This window comes from Alosa pseudoharengus, unplaced genomic scaffold (assembly GCF_046254945.1).
Source record: "Alosa pseudoharengus isolate Yale_2024_CS ecotype anadromous, Long Island Sound unplaced genomic scaffold, YU_APseudo_1.1 YU_APseudo_1.1_scf_19, whole genome shotgun sequence".
In the NCBI taxonomy this organism is placed as follows: Eukaryota; Metazoa; Chordata; class Actinopteri; order Clupeiformes; family Clupeidae; genus Alosa; species Alosa pseudoharengus.
Genome location: NW_027468657.1, coordinates 14,029,321 through 14,056,820, shown reverse-complemented (window position 1 = coordinate 14,056,820; position 27,500 = coordinate 14,029,321). Strand labels below are relative to the sequence as shown.

Below are 27,500 nucleotides of genomic sequence, written 5' to 3'. Positions count from 1 at the left end.
GGCCCTGCCTGGGGAGTGGAATCAGCTTCTATGGGATTGGCGTGTTACAAGAATTTGTGGCTGCACTCACAGGGACTAAAATTGGTCACAAATATGTGTTTATCTCAGCCTGGCTATGACCGGAGGTCTCTGAGGGATTAGTCGGTATTTCGCTCTCCTCCAAAAAGCTTGCATTATGGCTTCATCCTCGTCAAGATAAGGACAAGAATTTTCCTCATGGCTTCTAACAATTTTTATCACACATTTTTTCCCCAGGACTCCATGAATCATGACCACACACATGCACACAGAGACGCATGCACGCAAACGCAAACGCAAACGCAAACACACACACACACACACACACACACACACACACACACATATACAAAGGCACATACACACACACACACACACACACACACACACACACACACACACACACACACACACACACACACACACACACACACACACACACACACTCCTCTCATCCTGTCACACTCTCTCTCTCCCACTCACACATTCACATACACACAAACAAAATAATCTTCCAAAAATATCTGTTGTCTGGTCCAAATTTCAGAGCCCCTCTTCCTCTGTGTGCTAGCTTGTTGACGGCTCATGTTAGTGTTTCAGCCGGAGGGCCAGCAGTTTAAGGTCCCAGGTTCCTGGATCGTGAGAGGATTATCTTGGCACAGAAACCTGTCTGCTCTGGCTGTTCAAGCTGTGTCTCACTAGGCACACCACATGGGAATGAACAGGGAAGAGTTTGAAAGAGAAAAACGGCAGGACGCTAATGTGATGCTCCACATGCGTATAAACACAGGCCAATTCTTTCAAATTATTTTTGTTATCAACGCATTCGCTTGTTGGCCTTTGCTCATGTGCGTTGCTTTTACCACTGAGGAATATTTGATCAGAGGCTCATGCGCCCTCAGGATGGATTTCTAAAGCTCCAGTTGCCCGTTGTGTGTGAGATGGCCCAGTGAGCCTCACACATCCTTTATTTAATGAGTGTGTGTGTACACACAGACCGACCTGTCCAATCAGCACCGCCATCAGCCCCCTCGGAAGCTGGGCAAACTCATCTCCGCAGAGCAACTGGATAAGGCTATCATTTCCCCAGCTTAATCTGTGTAATAATCAAACATAGTACTGTAATTTTCTTCTTTTTCAGGTCCAAAGAAAACCCTATATAACACACATATAATTCAGAGTGCTCTAATGTCTTTTTCAAACCCAGCCTGGTAAAATACAAGGATATCCTGCACGCCTTAGCTGTTCAGACTCCCATAAGAGAATCCCATCCCTGCTTCTAGTGAGTGCTATTTTAAGCTGCTTTCCACAAACCAGACTGATACCTCTTCTTTAAAGTGCTTCTTGAAATGTTTTTTCGAGGCTACTACTACTGTGTCTGCCCACCACGGGGGTAAGCTGTGGCATTTTCATGAATTCTATAGCACACAAACTCATCCTAATGGCTTATGCGGCACATAAGCCTCTCTACTCTTGTATATTCCCCATTCCCCTTTTCTTCGGTGATATACTCCACTCAACTGCTGCACAGGAGACCGCCTCACTGTCTGCCACTCGCTGTAATTGCTTCATTAGAATTGGTGCGGCGTCCTGCCTTTTTGTGGCCTTGGAGATTTAATAAAGGGCCGAGACGGTGGAGACGGTTGTCTCCCGGCGTCCATGCCGACCAGACTCCACTTCTGGAATCTTTAATATAAACCTTCCAATGGCCGAGGCCATAAAGAGCGGAACATCACACACGCACGCACGCACACACACACGCACACACACACGCTTCGGACACAACCATCATTCTGCAGTAGCCTGAGGGGTGAGGAGGTGCCACTTGGAGTTGGGCTCATATTCTGACCCCGATCACCTCAAATCAAAGGGGGGGGGGTCACAAGCTCTCATGCCACTTCTCTTTGTGATGCATGGAAATGTAGCGTGCAGTAAGCTCTGTGTCTGTCCTTTGCTGTTTTTTTAAACGGAATGTTTCAGGAGGTTACAGTCGTGGTGATGTATCTGAGGCAACACAGATGGGGAAAAACTCTTTCTCTTGGAAACACTCCCTTCTCATCTCATCCTATGGCTGAGAAATGTGTTCTGGCTCCTGCATCTCGTGTCATAGTTATATCAAGCGTTATGTTGTATCACTGTATGTAATAAGACCCTGAACAATCACTAATGATGTGGAAACGATATCCTCATACACATGCCATCAATTAATACGCTCCGTCAGACGAACAAAGTAGAGTTAATTAAACATTGCTTTATGATGATAAAGGCATTAAGCCTTAATGTGGCATTGACTGATTGACAAGCTGATATGAAAACACAGGGTGAAACTAGCTAAAACATTTAGAACTAGAACATTTTCATTCTAGTATTTCACTTACCTACCTCATCAACCCCCCCCCCCACACACACACACACACACACACACACACACACCACACACACACACACACACACGTATCTGAGGCAACACAGATGGGGGAAAAACTCTTTCTCTTGGAAACACTCCCTCTTGAGAATGTCTCTTTTGGGACTCAACAAAGCCTTCTCATCTCATCCTATGGCTCCCAGCGGTGTTGTGGCTCTATTTTGAGAAATTACTGGCTCCTGCATCTCGTGTCATAGTTATATCAAGCGTTATGTTATATCACTGATTTTACAGTAGGCTTGGCCTCTACGAGTGTGCTTAAGCTTTAGAGCTTCTTGGCACGCCAACTGTCAGATTTTCCCATTGCTCATTATATCAATAACAGCTGTACTTGATATGGGCAAGTAATATAAATGTTTCTGTTTGGTTTCTTAAACAGAGAGCCATTTTCATGTTTGTGTCAATTCGTATGAGCCTCTCTGTCTGAGTGTGCTTTTGTATATGTAGTTCTTTGTGTGTCTGTGTACATGTGTGTTTGTGTTTGAGTGTGTGCCTTTTTATGTTTGCGTGTGTATGTGTGTGTGTGCATGTGTGTGTGTATGTATGTGTGTGTGTGTGTATACGCCTTTGTATGTGTGTGTGTGTGCTTGTGCATATGTGTGTGTGTGTGTTTGTGTACATGTACATGTGTGTGTGTGTGTGTGTGTGTGTGTGTGTATGTGCCTTTGTATGTGTGCGTGTGTATGCATGTGTGTGTGTGTGTGTGTGTGTGTGTGTGTGCGCGTAACTCACGTAATGACGATGCAGGTGGAGAAGAGCAGGGTGGCCAGCAGGCCTCTCTGGCAGTCGGCGTTCTTGCGCTGGCGCTGATGCATCTCGCCGCCACAGTTGTCACAGCAACGGCACAGACAGAAGAGCAGGCCCACCAGCGGCATCAGGACCAGGAAGATCACCCCCAGCAGCACGCATACCACAAAGCCCATCTCATAGTAGATCACCTGCACGCACCACACACCCCCCCCCCCCCCCCCACACACACACACACACACACACACACACACACATGGGAACACACACACACACACACATGGGCACACACACACACACACACACACACACACATGGGAACACACACACACACACACACATGGGAACACACACACACACACACACACACATGGGCACACACACACACACACACACACACACACACACACACACACACATGGGCACACACACACACACACACACACACACACATGGGCACACACAGAGAGGTGGGGAAAGTCAGCATCATCACCAGAGGCCTCAAGATTTCATACAGTTATTATCAAATCAGTAATGTTCTGGTTCTCATGGTTCCTCCTTGGTTCTCATGGTTCTTCCCTGGTTCCTCTCTTTATTCACATTCACAGAGTGTGCTTTTGGGTCTTTTTGGTTTCATTTTAATATGTTTGGATGTCGCTTAAGTAAAGGAAATAATACCGGTAGAGTCTTTTCTGGCATGCATTTTTAATTTTTTTTAAAAAGGATTCTACCAACTATCTGATATCCATAGAATGAGATCTTATTGTGAATGGGTTCCCTCTGGGAATAGAGAATGACATGGCATTAGCATTGCCTCAATCACAGAGATCCAATTGAAAATGTAATCTGTATGTAATAAGACCCTGAATAATCACTAATGATGTGGAAACGATATCCTCATACACATGCCATCAATTAATATGCTCCGTCAGACGAACAAAGTACAGTTAATTAAACATTGCTTTATGATGATAAAGGCATTAAGCCTTAATGTGGCATTGACTGATTGACAAGCTGCTATGAAAACACAGGGTGAAACTAGCTAAAACATTTAGAACTAGAACATTTTCATTCTAGTATTTCACTTACATATCTCATCAACCCCCCCCCCCACACACACACACACACACACACAATGCACATCATGTGTGTAGCTGTTAGACGGACACAGAAACACTACAAGGATAATGCACAAATACAATGATGAGGTCAAATAGACTTCTACTCAATATGAAAACAAATGAGTGCATATAAATCTATTAGAAGGTGTGACAGTGCAGTTAGTACTAAAATAAGAACCATGGTGCATGTAGAGTTCAAACCTTGTGCCAAACATCATCAGGGTAATTAAAAATGATGATTTTGTTAGCTGCTGTTAATCATAGTATATTATTAGTATATTATAGTGTACTATAGGACAATGTTGTAGTTAGGAGATAATGGGTGTAGGCCTCAATGTCCTATACCTCTATACCTAGTCGACAGATACAATGGCCACTATGAAGAGAAAACATATGAGTAGGCTTTGACAAAATATAATTTTCTCAAGGTGTCCTTACTGGGAAATGTATTCCTGAGACAGCCCCTGTTGTTTAAGCATGCCTTAACACAGGCTTTAGTAAGTTGTGATTAAGTGATTTCGATTACCCCGGTCTAATGATTACAGTGCTTGTGTGAGGGAGGGTGTAATCTGACTTGCATGAGCCTCACCACAGAACGTCAGCTGCATAACAAGAGGCCTGAATGTTCCCCGTGGCAACTTATTAACATCCCCTGCAATCTTCTCATCACAGCCAATTGTCTTTGTGTTCTTTTGTTTTTCCAGAGACCTTCGCTGTCACTCTCAGAACAATGAAGAAAATGATCTAAGATCCATCCCATAATCAAAGCCGAATGCCTGATTGATATTAATCATACGTAATTAATGATCTATATCATTTAAATATAAGCATGCAAATAAGATGGCTTTTTGCCTTGAGAATGCAGGAATGTAATATACTGCATTATACAGTAGTAGCATTAGCTGTGATGTCCTATGTGACATCCTATGTGTGTAAGTCCTATGTGATGTCCTATGTGCGTAAGTCCTATGTGTGTCCTATGTGACGTCCTATGTGTGTAAGTCCTATGTGTGTCCTATGTTATGTCCTATGTGTGTCCTATGTGACGTCCTATGTGATGTCCTATGTGTGTAAGTCCTACTGTATGTGACGTCCTATGTGTGTAAGCCCTATGTGTGTCCTATGTGACATCCTATGTGATGTCCTATGTGATGTCCTATGTGATGTCCTATGTGTGTAAGTCTTATGTGATGTCCTATGTGTGTAAGTCCTTTCTGATATTGCCAGTACTGTTACTTTAGAAGCCATCTCTTTGGTGCAACAACATCTCAAATAGCTCTTTAGCTCCAAACAACCTCCATAACTTTCCCCAGGAGCCATATTGCTTTTATACCCACATGTATGAGAGATATTTGGGGTTTCACATTGATTTGATAGGGACCACTGGGCTGTCTCATCGCTGTGGTAATCAGAGGCCACTAAAAGCTGTGGATTTGTTTCCATGACCATGATCCCCTTAAGTGAGTGAGTGCTTAATTGGCCTTGAGTTACAACTAGGCTACATTACATGTATTCATTTAGCAGAGGCTTTTTATCCAAAGCATTTATATTACAAGGGCTCGAAATTGCTCGAGGGCACAACAGCAGAAGCTGGGAATTGAACCCGAAACTTTCTGGCTACTGCATGCTAGCCCAGCTCCTTAACCACTAAGCTACCACACTACTGCACGCTAGCCCAGCTCCTTAGCCACTACGCTATCACACTACTGCACGCTAGCCTAGCTCCTTAACCACTACACTACCACTACTGCATGCTAGCCCAGCTCCTTAACCACTACACTACCACCATGTTATTACAACATAGCTTTTTAGTAACAAATTCCTGCAAATGCACCACACAGATACCTCGTCACAGTGACAGTGGAAATGATTTGCCATAAGCTAATCAGTTCACTGATGTGATGTAAACATAATGGAGTGATGTCTGTGAACTGTGTCTGGGAGGAAGTGCCAGTCTCTAGTCAACAGATACAACCCATGTCTGTCCAACTCATAACACCTCTGAGTGTTCAGGAAGGTTGGATTTGTCACTGGAACTGGTCAAGTTTCAGTGTGAGCTTATACTAACTGATGGGAGGAGGGGATTTGCAGTGATTTTCTTCTGGAACTCCAGCAGCACCTGCGTCTCAGATTTAGAGCTGCCACTGCTGCTGTGGGGGACAGATCATCTGTGTGTGCTGACTGTGTGTGTGTGTGTGTGTGTGTGTGTGTGTGTAAGCGTCTGTGTGTGTGTATGTGTGCTGACTGTGTGTGTGTGTGTGTGTGTGTGTGTATGTTTGCACCAAATGTGTTGTTGTGTGTATCTGCGTGTACTTACCGGTACACCTGTGCATAATATGTGTATAAGCATTTGAGCATTTTAGTGTGTGTGTGTGTGTGTGTGTGTGTGTGTGTGTGTGTATGTATGTATGCGTGTGTGGGTGTTTGAAAACTGATAAGAAAACTAAGCTTTCAAAGTGCTGACTGGGCCAAGATGCCCACCTCCATCGTCTCCTTCAGTGGAACACCTTTAGCTTCTGCTTACAGTAATCTTGGAATGTCTACGGTTAGGACTCCACCATGGCACCGCACTGATTGGCAGACTGCTGTTGACTTGCCGCAAAAAGCCTCATGTGTGGGATTTTCAGCAGACAGATTTTTACATGTTGTCATATATGCAGAATGTGCAGTAATATTCCAGTGCTGAAATAGGTAGGTTTGATTTGTGCTATTTCATTACATTTGTGCTATTTCATTAAATATTCTACCATCTAAATTACTTTTAACCCCCTAAAAAGTCAGTGTTTAAATATGTATGAAGTTCAGTGTGTGTGAGTATTTTATGGCCTATATATCTCAACCAGCCGAGACATCCAGCTTAGACCATCACTCTAATCCTGCAGCAGCCAAAGCCTCAGAGCTCACATAGCTTCATTCCTACAGAATATAATGCAGGCTGAATCTCCCTGTCCCCACATACAGTCCTGCTTGCTGAGAGAAATGTGAATGACTGGATCTACAGACCAGTGCAGCCATGACAGTATACGCTGATGACACCACTAGACTACGGGAAGGCTTCAGTCGGGGCTGATGGGGAGGGATGCTAGTCAGGGAGAGGACGACACGTGGAAGAGAGACTGATTCAGACGGGGAGCTGGAGTTGAGGGTTGAGCTGAGGTGTCACGTTGGGAGGGGAGGGGAGGGAGGGATGGGGTGCGATGAGGGACAAACTTTACCTGAAGAGTGAGAACAATGTTCTCTGGCTGCGGAGGCCAGGTGAGAAGAGGCATGCAGAAAAAAAAAAACAAAGGCATGGAGAGTGGTAAACCGGTCAGTCACTCAAAAGAAAATGATGATACTTCAACGAGCAAAGAAAAGAAATTAATCAGCAGTACATCAAAAGCTTTAAAAATCACAACTCATATCAGAAACATAGTCTGGGTACTACAAGAGTTATGAAGAGCAAAACTGTTTTGTGGGCCATGTTGTCCTGAAGCGTCATGGTATCTTGATCTTGAATCTGACCCTGATGACTATTGTCAGACTGTTTTCCCATGATGCCCTAGCTCTCCGCCCACCCCCACCCCCACTCCCTTGTTCCAGAAAAAGGAGGCGTGAGTCTTCAAAGCAGCAAAAAAAAAAATTCTGTTTAATTAAAATTCAGTTATCACAAAAAAACAAAACAAATGATGGCTTCTCCCACTGTTTGCCGAGGGCCTTGGTGCCAAATGCAATTAGCAGCGCACTGGCACGGGCGCACTGCAGAGGCAAGGACCCTCTCCTCAGCTTTCACTCGCAATTAACACTCCACTCCAGCAGGAGGCAGCGAGCAAGGCGGCGCCCTCCCCACCTCTCCCCACCTCCACACGCCGACGGGCGACTGGCTGGTGAACTCACTTCCCTCACTGGTGAATGCACTTATTCACTTCCAGCCACCGACGGCAAACACCAGGAAATGTAACATACACACAGAGTAACACACAGTAACAAGATACACAAATAAACAGTGTGTAATTAACCAAACTTGCACACTCTCACACTCTCTCTCTCTCTTACACACACACACACACACACACACACACACACACACACACATGAATACAGCCAAAATTCCACAAAACTCATCATACACCCAAATTAGAGACACAGAGATGCACATGTAGAAATACACACACACACACACACACAGACACACACACACACACACACAGATTACCTTCTGGTACTCTGACTGGATTGCCCCAAATTTATCCTTCGCCACTCTGATGACGAGATCTGTGAAGACAGAGCGAAAACAAACACAGTGTGAGACATCTTCTTGCAGTTCCAGAGCCGTCAAAGGTGCTTATGCAACACGGTCCGCCGCTGCCAACGCAAAGACCCAGAAATACCCACAATGCACCCCATCTCAGCGGAGCATGCGTCTGCCTGCGGCTACAACTGATCATTGCACCACAACTGATCATTGAACATATTTTTTTTGGCCGAAGGGGTGAGATATCATTTCGCTTTGGGCTGATGTCTCCAAAGATAGTTCTCAGCAGTACACTGTTGAATCATTATCACATCTCTGGTGTGGAGGGGGGTAATATCTGAAGTCAAATAAAGAGGAAGAAAGTGATGCAGACTTTATGTTGAGTCTAATTGCAGTAATTATCCTACATGGAACAATATTTGTGTTCATTCTTTCATCAAGGCCATAGAAGTAGGCAGGAAGTGCACATAGTTTTTCCCGCCTTTACTGACTGTTATGTTGTCCACTTGTGCAGTGCTCTCGGTCACACAGACACTTATCAGGGTCAGCACAGAGCTCAGCTCTATCTTACCCCACGTACTAGAAGGGCATTGACAAAAAAAAAAACAAATGTAAAAAAAAACGTGTATTAATAGTAAATCCTCCACCAAACAAAACTATACACGCATCAGCTGTCTGGTTTGGACTGACACATTTTAAGCTGCATCAACCTCACACCTCGGTCTGGCATCTTACGGCTTTATTTTGACACCTCAAGCTATCAAGGGTCATAGATTAGAATAAACACAGAACACAGGTATATGGTAAGAACCCTTTAGAATAAACACAGAACACAGGTATGTGGTAAGAACCCTTTAGAATAAACACAGAACACAGGTATGCGGTAAGAACCCTTTAGAATAAACACAGAACACAGGTATGTGGTAAGAACCCATCAGAAATAGCCCAGTGTGTGTTTATTTCACAAACAGCCTAATGGCGGCGGCGCGCCTGGTCTACAACCAACCCAAGAGGGCACATGTTACCCCGCTACTCATCCAGCTACATTGGCTACCTATGGCGGCCCGCATCAAATTCAAGGCTCTAACGCTTGCCTACAAAGTAGTCTCCGGTTCTGCTCCCACCTACTTGAATGCCTTCATACAGACATACGCTACCTCCAGACCGCTGCGCTCCTCAGACGAACGACGTCTAGCTCTACCTCCGGTACGCTCAGGCCAATCCAAACTTTTCTCATCTGTTGTTCCTCGTTGGTGGAACACACTGCCAGTTCCTACAAGGGCAGGGACATCGCTCTCCATTTTCAAAAAACTCCTGAAGACCCAGCTCTTTAGAGAACATCTCCTCTCATAGCAACACTTACAACAAGTCTTGCTGATCCTAGCACTCACCGGCCGTCTTAAACGGACACGTAACTGTTAACAACAGCACTCACTGATGCACTTATTCTTACTGTACTTATTCTTATGTTTTTTAAATTGTCCTAAAATTGTTGTGAATTGCTCTAAAACTTAAACTGTTTACCATGTTGTTAGTCGCTTTGGTTAAAAATGCGTCAGCCAAATGTAATGTAATGTAATGTAATGTAATGGAAATTAGGATGGAATCTCTCAGTTCTATCAACAGAGACCTGCCATTGGCTGCCATCTCCAGACAGAAAAGAGCATGATTGAGCACACTGTCATGGATGTGATGACATATCTGAGCAGAGATCCAGACAGACTTCCCCAGCGTGGTGATGCACTGCAGACAGAAAGAGAGAGAGAGGGAGAGAGAGGGAGAGAGAGACAGGGAGAAGAGAACAGAAGCTGTAGAAGCAGAGAGATGAGAGCGTGAGGCCCAGCGACAGACTAGGGCTGGCAGACTCAGAGCCAGATCTCTTCTGCTTTGGTGCAATGCAGTGGTTTCAGACCAACAGGAGGAAGAAGTCAGGAGAAGACTGCTGAAACAGGTTGACGCTGTAACAAGTGATGTTGTTTGACAGGCACTCCTCTCTCTCTCCACTCTGCCTTCTCCTCTCTCACTCCCTTTCACTTCCCTCCCTCCCACCAACTTCCTCCTCTATTATTCAACACCTGCTCTAGCACTGACGAACAGGCCGATCACACAGCTACAGGCTCCCGTTTCCCCCTTTTCAACCAATTAGAACTCTTATTAATCATGTGCGCTTGCCTTTTTCAACCAATTAAAGGTCTGATTAATCATGTGTGTCTACACGCGTTTCAGGAAGGAGGGACACCTCCTCACGAGACCCCTCTGGGAAGGTGGGGCGGTGCAGGCTGGTGTGGAGCTACAGCAGGGCCGTGTTTCACACTAGTCTGGCACGTATATGCGCCATGTCCCCCAGCAATGTGGCTGAGTCGCACACAATTGCTGTCATAATTGGGCACACCACCTGTGGGAAAGGTGAGATAGCGAAAACACACACGCACACAGATACACACACACACACACACACACACACAGACACACACTCACACAGACACAGACAGACACAGACACACAGACACACAGACACACACACACACACACACACACACACACACACAGACACACAGACACACAGACACACACTCACACAGACAGACAGACACAGACAGACAGACACAGACACACAGACACACAGACACACAGACACACACACACACAAAGACACACACACACACACACACAGACACACACACACACTGGCACAAGGTGTGAACTGTACTGTCCTCTCTCCTCACTGTTCATCACATTGCATCTGATTACATCACACAATTCACAAAAGCCAAACAACGAGACAGGCTCGACGATAAGATTAGCATCAGCTAATAAGGCACCAAGGCTCAGTCCAGTCTCAGGTGGCCTGTTGCTTCCTGGTTTTCTTTCAACACCTCATTGGCTGAGGGGAAAATAGATGCAGTGATTTTAATCTAGATTAACTCCCACCCAGTTAAAATTACTATGGAAAGCAGAAAAGACACAGAGTCACCCAGAAATTGCAGTTTAATCCCTCTTGGTCTAAACTTAGAGGGTCTAAACTTAGCATGTGCTAAATGACCGTATTCATGCGGTCGTCTATGGGGACACACCGTAAGTGCCAAATCAGCAAAGCATTGTGGGAAAATTGTGACATTGCTCAGCAGTGTTTGAGATGTAAAAATGTGAGAAACACCCTTTCTATGTAAGCTTTTTAATCATATAAGTATTAATATTTAGAAATGGAATAGCATTTTTAATCAAATATCCACCAAATGACTTCTCTCTAAACATAATCAGGAATAATTCGATTTTAATGTTCTGGGTTATGGTGGTTAAAAAACAAAAATCATATTCATGAAATGTCAGTTCGTCATTTCTGAGTGTCACCACAGATCCAGCTGCATTTTAGTGTGTGTGTGTGTTTCTCATTCTGAGACAGCTAAATGCTCGAGGGAGACAAAATCGAAAGAGAAGACCCAAATGAGAAATGTGTGTGTGTGTGTGTGTGTGTGTGTGTGTGTGTGTGTGTGTGTGTGTGTGTGTGTGTGTGTGTGTGTGTGTGTGTGTGTGTGTGTGTGTGTGTGTGTGTGTGTGTGCACTCGCTGAAAGCTATTGGGGAACAGATTGAATAGTGCTTGAGGGGGCAGCGAAGCGAATTCCCAGATCTGTCGCCTCCTAGGAGCCCGGTCACATACAGAGAGAAGAGAAGAGAAGAGAAGAGAATAGAAGAGAAGAAAAAATGAGAGAAGAGAAGAGAAAAGAAGAGAATAGGAAAGAAGAGAGGAGAAAAAAGAAGAGAGGAGGGGAGAAAAGAGAACAGAAGACAAGAGAGGAGAGAAGAAAAGAAGGGAGAGAAGAGAAGAGAAGAGGAGGAGTGAAGAAAAGAGAGGAGAGAAGAGAAGGGAAGAGGAGTGAAGAGAAGAGACTATGTATAGATGGGAGAGCAGGCAGGCAGCAGAGATATGAAGAGGAAACCAAGTGGGGAAGAAGAGAATAGAGGAGGAGAGAGAAGGAGAGAAGAGGAGAAATGAGAAGAGAGGAGAGAAGAGGAGAGAAGAGAGGGGAAGAGAAGAGGAGAGGAGAGAAGATATATAGATGGGAGAATATGATATAAATCAAGGACAGAAAAAACTGGACAGAGTACTGTACATAAAAGGAGGACATACAAGAGACAGAACACAAGGAAAGGAAATGAAAAGAAGATAACAAAATAAGACAGGAAATCAGTACAGGGAGGAAGAGAGGATGAGAAGAAAAGGGAGGAAGAGAGGATGAGAAGAAAAGGGAGGAGGGAGGGGGTTAGGACGAATGAGCACAGCATGACAAATGGGAACTGATAGTGTGAATCAAAAGGTTAGCTGTGATGAAAGAGTGATAACGCATCCATCCATCGGCCCTTCTCTTGTCAGGGTGCTGTGCCTGTGTAAGTGTGTGGTGGGGATGGCCTCTAGCACAGGGAGCACAGCCGGCTGCTTCAGCCTGACACACAACACTGCTCACCAGCATGACAGCCAACCAGATGCTTCTCTCTGTCTATCTCTTTCCCTCTCTCGGTCTGTCTTTCTCTCTCTCTCTCTCTCTCTCTCTCTCTCTCTCACATTTGCACAGTCTCCAACTCTCCCTTTCACTCTCTCTCTCTCTCCCTTTCTCTCTCTCTAAAACTCCATTCATATTAAGTCATCACAGAAGCAAGGATCGGACAGCACTGAGCAACTAGATCTGATGATGCACATGCACACACACACACACACACACACACACACACACACACACACACACACACACACACACATACACACACAGACACACATTTGAGACTGACACATGTATTTATATGTCAGCTCTAGCAAACATATAAATATATATATATATATATATATATATATATATATAAAACAAGTAAACACAAGCATACAGACACAGGCACACATCCTTAAGCTTGCAGCAACATAATACATTTGACATGAACATACAATCACCCCCCCCCCCCTACACACACACACACACACACACACACACACACACACACACACACACACACACACACACACACACACAGATGCGCACACACGCACACACACACACACAGCTGAAAAACAGCTTTCTCTGCAGTCTGAAATGAGACCCCCCCCCCAGAGTGGGAGCAGCTTCAGGGAGACACAGTGGCATTTCACTTCAGCTCCCAATCCCAAAGGTTCAGCGCACAAGATAGCAGATCAACCCTGTGTAGTGAGGCCTTTCCCTCGCCTGTCAGAGTCAGTTTAGCCCCCTGGACACACACACATATGCATGCACACACACACTCAACACACATACACATGAAATTCACACACACATTCACACCACCACACAGACATGGCCAAACACATGGCCCCCCCCCCCCCCCCCCCCCCCCACACACACACACACACTCACTTCACGCATGCATGCTTGAGTAACTAAATCTAACCCTAAAACAAGCCTATTTTTATTCTTCACTGCCAACAGTGTCAACAGATTTATAAGGACTCTCCAGCCAAAAGCCCTGGGCCATCAGTTCTCCTTACCTGGTCCAGAGCCATGTAACTGTATTTATTGTAAGTCTGATAGCAGCAGCTTGTTGCGATTAATGGCCACATACTGTATATCATTCCGCAGACGTGCCGCTACACCTCATAAAGCACAGGTAGCCTCTGAAGCCTGGCCTTTCTGTAAGAGGCTTCAGCCACAACAGTGGTTCTAGTGGCAAACTGCTGACCCATGCCCCTCTCCCCACTGGTCCTCTGGGCGAGTGGAGAGGAGAGGAGGGGAGAGGAGAGGAGAGGGGAGGAGAGGAGTCTGTGTATTCCACTGACCTGGTTTGAGTGTGTGTGCACTTCCTCTTCTGTTTTCATTACAGGAAATAAACAGTCCCTCTGGCAGCAGGGTAAACAAAGAGAAATGCTGCCTTTCTGCTGACACCCACTCTCTATCTCTCTCTTCTTCTCTCTCTCTCTCCCTCCCTCTCTCTTTCTCCATCTATCTCCTCTCTCCCCATCTCTCCTTCTCTCTCTTTTCATCTTTCCTCTCTCTCCCCCTTTCTCTTTCTCCATCTCTCTCTTTTCTCCATATCTCTCCTTCTCTCTCTCCCCATCTCTCTCCTTCTCTCTCTCTCTCTTCATCTCTCCTCTAACTCTTCATCTCTCTCTCTCTCTCCCTCTCTCCCCATCTCTCTGCTTCTCTCTCTCAGTGCCTATCTTTCTCATGGGTGTGCGTGACTGTCATATTACAGTAAAGTTCAGAAGGGAAACCAGCGTGTAATGAGGTATGAAAAAAAGCGTATCAGGAATTATCAGCGTTTGACTGCCTGTCTTTTCCCACTTTGTCCCAGCTCTTTACTGACTGTGCAACCGTCTGTTCCCGTCCTAACAGAACAGAGAGCTGCATGGGGTCTGTATCTCTTGTCTAGTCCCTGCAGCTGCAGTGTGAAGTAAAATGGTGTTGTGTGTCCTGAGAGAGGCTCGCATGCCTCCTCGTGATCTACTTTTAATGCCACTGAGGGCTTTTCCGTTGTAGAATGCAGAGAAAGCTGTTTTAGAGCTGACAAGGAGATGTCTGTGATGTGTGATGTGTGGTGTGTGTGTGTGTGTGTGTGTGTGTGTGTGTGTGTGTGTGTGTGTGTGTGTGTGTGTGTGTGTGTGTGTGTGCGCGTGCGTGCGTGCGTGCGTGCGTGCGTGCGTGCGAGAGAGAGAGAGGGAAAGACAGAGGCCTTTCATTAGGAGTGTAGTGGTGTGTGCTTAGCCCCGTTGACACCAGACCCTACTCATTTGAGATTGAGAGTGGATCTGGAAAAGGTTCATTGACTGACGACATCCAGCAGGGTAACTAGCAGTGAAATTAAACTTAAATTGGTACATTAAACTCCTACCAAATTGTTTCAGAAGTGAAGCAATCTCATAAACGAAGGTTTTAAATGCAGTTGTTAACTCAATTTCAAAGAAATACACATCCATGCCAAATTAGCGATTGTATTTGCGTGCCTGTGTTTTAGGGACATTGGAAATGGGCTTCATAGCCTGCAGAGCAAATCCCAAATTTGCCAAAGGCTTGTATGGGTATTTCCAGGCTAGGTGTGTGCTGCTAAATAAGCACTGTATGTAACTGGGATCTAATGGGAATGTGACTGTGTGTGTGTGTGTGTGTGTGTGTGTGTGTGTGTGTGTGTGCATCTGATGATATGTGTCTCCTCGGCACACAGCATGGTGTCAGACACACGTCTTTGAAGGTCTTACGCAGCAAAGGATTGTGGGACTGAGGGGCCGTGGATCAGTGCCAGCTCATGTTCAGACAGGGGGAAGAGGAGTGATTCTGATTGGCTCCTCACAGCAGGGGGAAAGGGCGGGGCCTCTCCAAACATGGGTTACGACAGGAAGCTAATCCACCTGTCTGTCAGCGGAGGCGTACTCATCCCTCCAACATCCTTGCACTCGTTCTCCTCCGCCTGCGAGGCATCACTCTGGGGAGATGGAGTCGCGTCGTGAGCCCTGCCTTCCTCCCCACCCCAAACACACACATGCGCACACACACACACACACACACACAGAGACACACACACACACACACACACACACACAGAGACACACACACACACACACACACACACACACACACACACACACACACACACACACACACACAGAGACACACACACACACACACACACACACACACACACACACACACACAGAAAGAGCTCAAAAATGAACCGGGCAGGAAGATTTCTACTGCAGAGAGACATTTACTCCAGCACATGTGCATAGAGAGAGAGAAGAGAGGGAGGAAGAGAGGAAGAGAGAGGGAGGAAGAGAGAGGGATAGTAAGAGTGAGATAAGGAGAGAGGCCTAGAGAGAGAGAGGGAGGGAGGAAGAGAGAAAGATAGAGAGGAGGAGAGCCAAAGATATATAAAAAGGGAGAAAATGAGAGTAATGGAGAGATGGGGAGAGTGGAAGAAGGGAGGTAAAGAGAGATAGAGAGAAGGAGGAGAAATAAAAGAGAGAGGGTTGCACAGCTAGGGAAGGGGTGCATGACAAAGTGAGCAATGAGAGTCTGAGAGAGGGAGAGATTGCCTTTATAAATATTTCATGGGGAGATTTCCCATGGCGAGCGCTGGATAAAGGCGAGAATAATTTCCCCCCACTGAGGTGCGCTGCGTCAGAGCCGCATAAACATACTCCTGGAGACAAGGAGGGACTCTCACAATCTCACATCTGCACAGCACAGCACAGCACACAGCCTCATGCCAGGCCAAAGACCAACCACCACCGTCTCATGCTAAACACACAGACCAGCCAACACCGTCACATGCTAAACACACTCAGACCAACCACCACCGGACCAGCCACCACAGTTACATGCTAAACACACTCAGACCAGTCACCACTGTCACATGCTAAACACACTCAGACCAACTACCACCGTCACATGCTAAACACACTCAGACCAGCCAACACCGTTACATGTAGGGATGTAACGATTACCGGTATAATGGTAAACCGCGATAAAAAATTTGACGATAAAAATTACCGTTTTCTTTTTAAATATCATGATTATCAGGGTTGATTACCACGGTGTGGAAACCGTGTGTTTAATCCTTCCCAGCTTCATCCGAGCCTGCTTTTGACATACAGTAGGCCTGGTACAATGAAACAAAACTGGTACCGTACTGATTCTGTTGTCTATTTGATGGTTTTAACTGTGATTCGGATTAGGCTACATCTGATTTGAAAAGGCGTAACATTTTCACCGCAAAATGTGTACTGTATCATGTAGCCACTCTGCGTCTTTTTATGTTTGTGTCCACATTAAATCCATTCCACTCACGTTATCAGGAGAATACAGTAGCCTAAAGTTTTATTTCAAACACTTACTTTGGTCTCACTCATTGGATCCAAATAACAGAAATAGCAAACTCCAAGTTATGGTAGGGTAAGTTAAGCTATAAGCACATAGCCAATTAAACATTATCAAGAAGAAAGTGAAAGGGACATTTTTTTTAACTATTTCAGCTTGTGTAGGCCTATCAGTACTTTCTGAACATATTGAATACACTTGTATACAATACCGTAATAATACCGAAAACCATGATCATTTTGGTCACTATAACCGTGAGGTTAAATTTTCATACCGTTACATCCCTAGTTACATGCTAAACACACTCAGACCAACCACCACCGTTACATGCTAAACACACTCAGACCAACCACCACCGTCTCATGCTAAACACACTCAGACCAGCCAACACCGTTACATGCTAAACACATTCAGACCAACCACCACCGGACCAGTCACCACCGTCACATGCTAAACACATTCAGACCACCGTCACATGCTAAACACACTCAGACCACCATCTCATGCTAAACACACTCAGACCAGTCACCACCGTCACATGCTAAACACTCAGACCAGTCACTACCGTCACATGCTAAACACACTCAGGATCGCCTCATTGACCCTCAGTCTATCCGACAATCCAACATGTAGTTGTAGGTTATGTGTCGACTTGCATATTAGACTGGTTAGTAGTTACACAACATGCACATGTGTGTGTGTGTGTGTGTATGTGTGGTTTTTTGAATGTATGGGCCTGCACACAATGGACAAGACAGCATCATATGTAAATAGCAACAAGTTATGCATCATGGATGAGTTCAAATCTATATACAGGTCTGCCAATGGCACATGCCAGGGTCAGTTGGGCTTGCCTTGTTGACATCAAGCACGTTTTAAAATAATAATGTCTACTGTCAATCACTCAGTAACTCAGTCAGTAACAATCTCTGTGTGTTCAATGTGCATGCGTTTGTGTGCATGTATTTGTTTGTGTGAGTGTGTGTGTGTGTGTGTGTGTTTGTGTGTGTGTGTGCACATTTGTGTTTGATGCAAGGATGAGGCTGCACGATAAAGGAGAAAGACCACTGACTGACACTGCATGCAAAGCCAAACACGCTTGCCAAGTGGAGTTTGAGTTTGCCTACATACTAGCGTCAATTCTGGGCTGGCGCTACTTAGCTGGGTTAAGCTAACGTCATAGGCAGGCTGACAGTGATGGGAGATAAAACAATGCTAAATAATGATAGCTAATCTCTCAGCGGCCACGGCTGTAATCTGCCCTCTGGCTGCGTATGTAAAACAGAGCGATTAGCGCCTGTTTAATTGATTCAAATGGATGTACGGGCCTTAGCGCTCCAATGACTTCAGTCAGGAGACATCTGTGGGCTTTGTCTGATGAGACACAAACATGCGGCCGGACTCACACTGGAACACACACACACACAGATTGATGCATATGCATATGCACGCACACACTCACATACACACACACACACACACACGCACACACACATACACAGATTGACAGATATTGCACATTCCCCTTGGAGATCAATAAAGTATCAATCTATCTATCTATCTATCTATCTATCTATCTACATACTCTCACACAGTATACGCCTAAAACACTCACACACAGATTGATACACATGCATGCACACACTCACTAGCACAAACACACACACACAACCAGACACAGATTGACCGGTATGCACCTAAACCTTCATATATATGCCTATACGCTAACACACACACACACACACACACACACACACACACGCACACCCTCACATACCTACACACACACACACTCAGTACAACCATATCCACTAAGAGCCAAGAACCAATGTAGAACTGACAGTATTTACACTTTGTAAAAGGCTTTAAACAAAATGGACATGACATTTGATGCGGAGGGCTATGAAAAGGTTCTAAATAATGATCTCCTGGCTATCTGCCCTGCATTCCTATTCTCCGCCTCGGCATCCTTACTCAGACAGAGAGACAGAGTGAGTGTGACAGAGAGAGGGAAAGGAATACACATCCATTTCGATTGGCTTTTGAATGTGTTGAAGGACTGCATCAAATCACATCTCATTTGTAGTCTGAAATGTGCTCTTATAAGCACAAACGCTGGAGTCGAGAGAGAGAGAGAGAGAGAGAGAGAGAGAGAGAGAGAGAGAGAGAGAGAGAGGCCATGACAGCAGTGGTAATGGCAGGGGATTGGGATGGTGGGGGTGGGAGCTGAGGGGTATAGGGTCAACTAATCAAGTGTCCAAAAAGTAGCAGTAGCAGTCAAAACTCAGAGCATTTACTGGACTTATATATCTGCCAGTGGTTCAGTGGAGATGCGTGACCGACAGGATTACTCCTCAGAAATGGCGTCTTTTTTTCTGTAGACCTCTCTGCTAAACTCAACCCCACTTTTCCCCCAGATAGAGGTGTATATTTGGGATTGGACATGGATAGGCCTATATATCTGTGATAGCTTTGTTAGGGGGGGCAGACCGTAATCTATCTGTGTTGCACAAGCGCTGGCCACAGCTATCAGACAAAGCCAACCTGGTGTCCCTTTCACACAACAGCAGGCGCTGCAGAGGAGGATCAGGCGCTGAATGGGGAAGTCCTCCACTTTTCGCTTTGCTCTCACTTCAGTCGGCAGCAGCCTGACGACAAAACGCTTTTCATCATGAGATATGCGAGGATCGCAAGCTTTTTCTTTTTATTTTTACCGATTTGGAGAAGTAAGACTGTCTGGGCAAAAGGGTGAAAAGGGTTCTCAGTGTCAGTCGTAGCTGGCTTTAATTAGACAAAGTTTGCAAATGCACACCAAATTCTTTATGAGATTCTGTTAGTGCTGACAGTACAATATCTTTTTGAAAACAGCCTTTCAAAACCTTTGTGAACTTGTGATTAAAAGAACTTAAATGATTCTCAGCGTCAGCCATTGCTGGCTTACCTATACCAAGGAAGGGTCAAGCCCTGCAGTGCATGCGCACTAATAAGCTGACAGGTGCTGCTAACAAAGGCATTGCAGACCTTATGATCATCACTGTCTCTGCTTTAACAAAAAGTGCTGTATCTTCCATAGTCAGCTGCATGTGTAGCATTTGCACTTTAGCTGTTACTAGTTTACCTAGTTTTTACTACTGCACTGTTTACTGTATATATATATTAGTTATATAGAATGTATATTTATACTGTACATATACTCTACTTATCTCTGTAGACATGTCATCTGGAAAACCTGTATTTATCTAACTATACACTGTATCGTAACACCCCCAATTATCACCACTTTTGTTTGGAAATTCTAAAACAACAATGTTTTTTAACACTTCAAAATAACATTTGCTAAATGAACCTTACATTTTTCAGTAGCCATAGGTTTGTAGATTTGAACTAAATCTGGTCTGGTTCTTAACAGCATTTGCTGCCTGAAATATCCGATTTTGTTTACCACGCTCGGAGTTATAGTGCTGGTCTGATGGGTCGCCTATTTACGCCGTTTCAACGGCACATGAACGGTTAGAGAATTCTCGTCAGCAATTCAAAATTCCACTGGAGCTCCAAGCGGATGTGTACACACAGCCTTACAACACTGTTTACAGCTCTTCGAGTCACAGTAAAATGTAATTTTTGGTGCATAGAGTAGCTAATTTAGATACACCAATGGTGTGGGTGCTTGCATTTCTTTAGGAATCCGCCATCTTGGTTTGTATAGAAATTATGGATGGATATTAAGTGTCATATACAGGCAAGACGGCGGAAATACGGGACCGACGGTAATAGGGAGAGTTCCAATACATGATTAATCCCTATTGTCTACACAACTGCACAGAATACCGTACTCAACCTGCACTTGGTATTTAATGCTTCTTTGCACTTCTGGTTGGATGTCAACTGCATTTCATTGGCTCTGTACCTGTACTTTTCTAAATGACAATAAAGTTGAATCTAATCTAATCTAATCTAATCTAATGAAGCACCATAGCTGTTAGGAATGTACAGCCTCATTGAAACTATAGTATCTGACTGTCTTGTAGTGGAATACTTCATAAATATCTTCAAATTCATTTCCTGTGTGTGGTTCTCATTGTGTTCCATCCACGGGAGGTTTTTGACACACAGCTGGGCATACCCCACAGCTTGGGAGTCCTTTTTGTCTCTGTCCTCTCAGTGGACTGCACAGACTCAGTAGTGACGCATGGACATGTGACATTATCAACCTGCTCAGAAGCTAGATAAACACACAAGGTTACCATGGAGCCACAGAACTGGAAAAGAGAATCCTCGGAGACAAACAGACGGGGGGGGGGGGGAGTAGAGCGAGAGAGTAAGTGAGAGATAGAGGGAGAGAGAAAGAGAATAAGTTAGAGAGAGAAAGAGAGAGAGAGAGAGAGAGAGAGAGAGAGAGAGAGAGAGAGAGAAAGCAATCTCCTCTTTCATGTACATCTGCAAGGCTGCACTAATAAAAAAGGCATTAAGTACTTGAGTGGACTTAACCCACGGCTGGAGTCCTCACCCAATCCTTTCACCGAACAAAAGCAGTGGATATTCACGAAGAAAAGATTAGAAGAAGCAGTGTTCAGTCTCTTTCTCTCTCTCTCTCTCTGTGTGTGTGTGTGTGTGTGTGTGTAAGTGTCCAGAATGAGCATTTGGTCTTCTCTTTGGTCACTGTGCAGTAATGTGACACTTTCTCAATGCATGTGGTTACATTCTGAATATATTTGGTCTGTAGGCCTCCAGAAGGCCTAGGCGCTCTCTCTCTCTGTGTGTGTGTGTGTGTGTGTGTGTGTGTGTGTGTGTGTGTGTGTGTGTGTGTGTGTAAGTGTCCAGAATAAGAATGCAGCAATGTGAGACATGGACAGCAATAGGCTGTACTGTATCTGTATGTGTGAAAGTGCTTTAACTGTCTGCCTATTGCCTAAAAGCACAGCAGACCTGACATGCATGCTGCACGTGCAGTGCAGAGAAAAAGGAAAGGACGAGTCATGTTAGCCCGAAGGGGCTGTTTGTAGTGGCCACTTTGTAATATGTGGATGTCTGTGTGCACGCGTGTGTTTGAGTCTGTGTGTACGTATAAATGTGTGCATGTGATGTGCTGATGTACTATGCACCACCAAGACACCACTTCCAAAATAAAATTATTCACGGTGACTAACAACTGTTACATGAGATGAAAATATTACCATGAGTGTGTGTGTATGATGATGGCATAGGCACAAGCAAGACATCACTTCCCAAATAAAATCATTCACTGTGACTGACAACTCTTAAACACGACAACTCTTAAACACATGTGTGTGTGTGTGTGTGTGTGTGTGTGTTTGATACATCTTTCAATCTGAATGTCACTAGACAGTTTTGCAGCACTTGATGCTAGGTGATAGACACACACAGCAGGGGAGATGACTGGGAGATGTGGAAAGTAACAACCAAGACTGTGTGAACAGGTTATCAAGAATAACACACACACACACACACACACACACACACACACACACACACACACACACACACACACACACAGAGAGAGACACACACACACACACACACACACACACAGAGACACACACAGACACAAACCCAACGTGCGTCAACATCTCTGGCGCTCTCAGCAAGTGTGGGTGTGGAAAATGGCACCAGGTTGTGAAGACTTTGGCATCGTTCAGAGATAAGTGTTTCTCTCTCTCTTTCTTCTCGATTTCTCTCTCTCTCTTTCTCTTCTCTATTTCTTTCTCTCTGTCTTTCTCTCCCTCTCTTCTCTATTTCTTTCTTTCAAGAGATTGAGTGTGAACGCACACACTGCCCTTTAGCTCTCGGAATAACAGCCAGTGAGACAGCTTTTTACACTTACAAAATTAATTAACAGCTAATCCACACTATATCAACTCCCTCAAGAGGCAGTATTAGTGTATAACAGTAGACTATAACTAGCGTATAACTCTTGTTCATTATAGAGTCTTATCCTGGCTCACATATTTGGGCTCAAGGGAGAGCAACAAGATACACTTGGTGACAACAGCATTCAATGCAGGATGAAAATGCTTATCCCTGATGTGATGAACCCAATGTCATTAAGATGAGTAATACATTTCAATCAGGTATCTACACCAAACAAAGTCCTTTTAGACAAGTCCCTCAACTCAGCGACCATATTGCAATGCATTTTGGGCACTTATCTATTTCGGGCAGAACTGCGCATGCACAAGGCTTCACGACACCAACCTCGCTCCAGTGGCAAGATAACAACACATGATTGGCACGATGTATTCACAACATACCACATGATTGGCACGATGTATTCACAATGTCAACTTTTGGCGGCATAAGGGGCGGAATATGTGTAGACGACTGTGCTTGCGTTACAAACTAACTTCTATGGGAGAATATTTGAGTGCTGTGTCTCCTCATTAGCAAGTCTCTGTCTACACTCCCCAACCCCTGTGTCACACATACAATATCAACAAGTCTATTTCTTATTTACTACGTTGTATATCTACATATATGTTATTTTACACATATTACATATCCTTGTTGCAGTGTTGTAGTCAAGTCACTATGCCTCGAGTCCGAGTCCAGGTTCGAGTCTCCAGTATTCAAGTCCAAGTAAAATCCAAATCACTAAAAAAAATACAAGTCCGAGAAGAGTCCACTACTCATCCGAGTCAAGTCCGAGTCGAGTCACTATTACAGTAAATGCAAAACTGACAACCTTCGGGGCATTCATGTCTCCAGGCATTTGGCGCCATTAAAGTTCATTATTGTAGGAACATGGTGTGATGTGTGATGTATGACATGAAGCAGTAACACTCCATTGCACTAATATTACTAATTACTAATAACACACACACACACACACATACACACACACACACACAAACAAACACACACATACACACACACACACAAGCACACACACACACACACCAAAACAGCCCAACCCATCAAACTCTGGGGGGCCTTTTATTTAGTAATGAAATAGAAACATAATAAAACCCACAGCCAGCTTCTGCCCAGCTGTAGTGAATAAGGTGATGATTTTCTGCCTCCTCTCTTTGCGCCATTGATTTTGTTCAGCAGGCCTTCTCTTCACAGGCCTCCTCGGAGAGACATTACCATAACTCCTGCAGCTTTACACCCTTAATAATGCTACTCAGTAGGTGTTGGCTGGTGTGGGCGGACAGAAGCACAAAACACCCACACACTTGTGCACGCTTGTGCACGCACCACACACACACACACACACACACACACACACACACACACACACACCAAAAAGCGTCTCTCCCGCCCATACATAAATACACACACAAATAGAAATGACAAAAACAGTAAGCTTTTTTCACCTTGTCTTGAATTATAGAAACACAGAGGCTTTTCATAAAAGTCACCAGGCTTTCAGTGCAGCATCCCCCCCCTACCCCCCACCACCAACACCACACACTACACACACACACACACACACACACACCATCCCTTTCACTGTAGTCACACAGTTCCTTCACATCCAGACAACAAAAGACCACCCAAACCCACGCTCCTTCTTTTGGGTGCACTGGGAATAATACAATTTAATGTCATAAAAAAAGCACTTTTGCGTGTCATAAAAACAACACTGTGATGTGTTGAATGTTGGAATACGGGAAGTGTAACATTGCCTCAGCACTGGTGTGGATTATGCACAGTTACACCGCAGAAGCGCTCATTTTAATAGTGAGCAAGTTAAATTAACGCTGATCATTGGTTTCGCTGCCTGCTGTGATTTGGGTGTCTCTAGCTGGAAGGACTGGAAGCTGCTCTCACAGTCATCACTATTTCCTCCACTTCACTCCTGGCACAGAGGAGTGGGCAAGCGGGTGAACCGTCTCCTCCTCAGCCAGGCCCAACACCCCTCTAGCGCCAGGATGGGACCCCCAGCCAGGCCCAACACCCCTCTAGCGCCAGGATGGGACCCCCAGCCAGGCCCAACACCCCTCTAGCGCCAGGATGGGACCCCCAGGGGCCAGAGCGGGGGGGGGGGGGGGGGGGGGGGGGAGTGGGGTGGCGAATATAACGGGTCTGTGTGAAACATGTCAGTCTGGCGCGGGAGATCGGTCCTGGCAGCCTGCACGCTTGTGTGGCTCCACTAAATGAGCGTCAAAGTAACCAATGTGACAGAGTGGGGCGAGGCTTTATGTGCAGGGTGCTGTGGCTATAAATAGCAGGCTAGCAGTGCGTCCACGCAGTACACACGCAATCATCAAACAGCATGTAAGCAGCCATGAGTATTTATTTGGCTAAACATGTTGTTCATAGCTCTTTGTTACTGTGAATGATGCATGGACCATGAAATATGTCATGATCTTTGCGATTTCACAATTAAGTTCCGTGGTGATTTTGGTATCTTACTGTATCTATCATTTGTGGGTGTTTTTTCTGTGATATTTTTCTTACTGTATTGCAGCAGAACTACACAGAAAAAAATATTTCACAAGATTTTCCTCTTTAATCAGACAGTGTCCATGAAACTCTCAAGGAAAAACACATGGCCTCTCCACTAAGCCATTTACTCTCCTTGCGTCCACACGGAACGGTCTAGAAGGAAATGCAAAGGATTGCACAGTGTTAATCAGGCTGGGGCTATTGTCCCTTTCATGCTGACCGGGGCAGAAAGGAGGGAGCATTAGGGTGTTTAACTCACACACACACGCACACACACACACACACACACACACACACACACACACACACACACACTCAAACACACACACACACACACACACTCACACACACACACACCACTCAATCCTGACAGGTGAACAAAATCTCAGATTACTGTCAGCTTACACCTGGCAGCTGTAACTATGGTGACCAGACAGACAGTCAGATTGTGATAAATACTGCGGGTGGGGGAGGGGTATCGATTGTACACACACACCACACACACACACACACACACACACACACACACCACATGCGCCGGAGGTAAGACTCAGAGAGCTGTGTCATCAACTCCCATAGGAAAACAGCACAGCGAGGGCAGGCGGGTGTATGTATGCATGTGTGTGTGTGTGTGTGTGTGTGTGTGTGAGTGTGTGTGTGTGTATCTGTGTGTGTGTGTGTGTGTGTGTGTGTGTGTGTGTGTGTGTGTGTGTGTGTGGTGTGCACTGAATGTGGATGTGCAGCGCCACAACCACTGAGCCTCGGTCTCCTAGCTGCAGGAGAACTGTGCACTGAGCCTCGGTCTCCTAGCTGCAGGAGAACTGTGCACTGAGCCTCGGTCTCCTAGCTGCAGGAGAACTGTGCACGGGAGAAACGCATCGCAGCTCTGCTGTGGGAGCCAGTGTCATGCTGTGTCTCTCTGACTCATCATATTAAGTACTGAGGCCCATTTCGCAGCACACATATGTAAACAGACATTATCAAGGGTCTCTACATTTAATGCGCGGGGGTCTTAAGGAAGGGGGCACTTGGCATTTAGGGCCGTGACGAAACAGCCTGTAATGTCACTGGCAGTGGTGGCCATGAGGAATGCGTGGAACGGCAGCACTGGGGATATAAACTGGACTCAGATGGGGCGCTCTGACAGGCTAGTCCACTTCCTGCGTCTGTCTGGCACATCCTCTGGAGCTACAAGCCGCCTGGTTGCCCAGACACACACAAACACACACAACCAACACACACACACACACACACACAAGCAAGACACACACACACACACATACACACACACACACACACAAGCAAGACACACACACACACACACACACACACACACACACACAGCTGACAGACTCTCTGAAGCTCTGTGAGGCAGCAGCAGGATTAATGAGAGCTGTTGCAGGAGCTTCAGTGATGAAGCATGAGGTGCAGTTTGGGTGTTGTGGGCAGTGGGTTGGTGATATGGCACGGCAGGGCATGGCTTAGGGTGTTGTGGGCAGTGGGTTGGTGATATGGCACGGCAGGGCATGGCTTAGGGTGTTGTGGGCAGTGGGTTGGTGATATGGCACGGCAGGGCATGGCTTAGGGTGTTGTGGGCAGTGGGTTGGTGATATGGCACGGCAGGGCATGGCTTAGGGTGTTGTGGGCAGTGGGTTGGTGATATGGCACAGCAGGCCATGGCTTAGGGTGTTGTGGGCAGTGTGTTGGTGATATG

The 27,500-nt window shown here is 45.4% G+C and overlaps 1 protein-coding gene across 2 annotated transcripts in view; it reads right to left on the bottom strand.

Annotated features, from left to right (window-relative positions):
• prom1a (prominin 1a) overlaps window positions 1–27,500 on the bottom strand; it is a 74,353-nt gene that overhangs the window by 35,442 nt on the left and 11,411 nt on the right. For both annotated transcript variants that reach the window (XM_076291767.1, XM_076291768.1), the window contains exons 2-3: window positions 8,507–8,565; window positions 3,176–3,381 (exon numbers count right to left, since the gene is read on the bottom strand). In XM_076291767.1, the coding sequence (XP_076147882.1) occupies window positions 3,176–3,381; window positions 8,507–8,565 (265 nt within the window). The remainder of the gene's footprint in view (window positions 1–3,175; window positions 3,382–8,506; window positions 8,566–27,500) is intronic.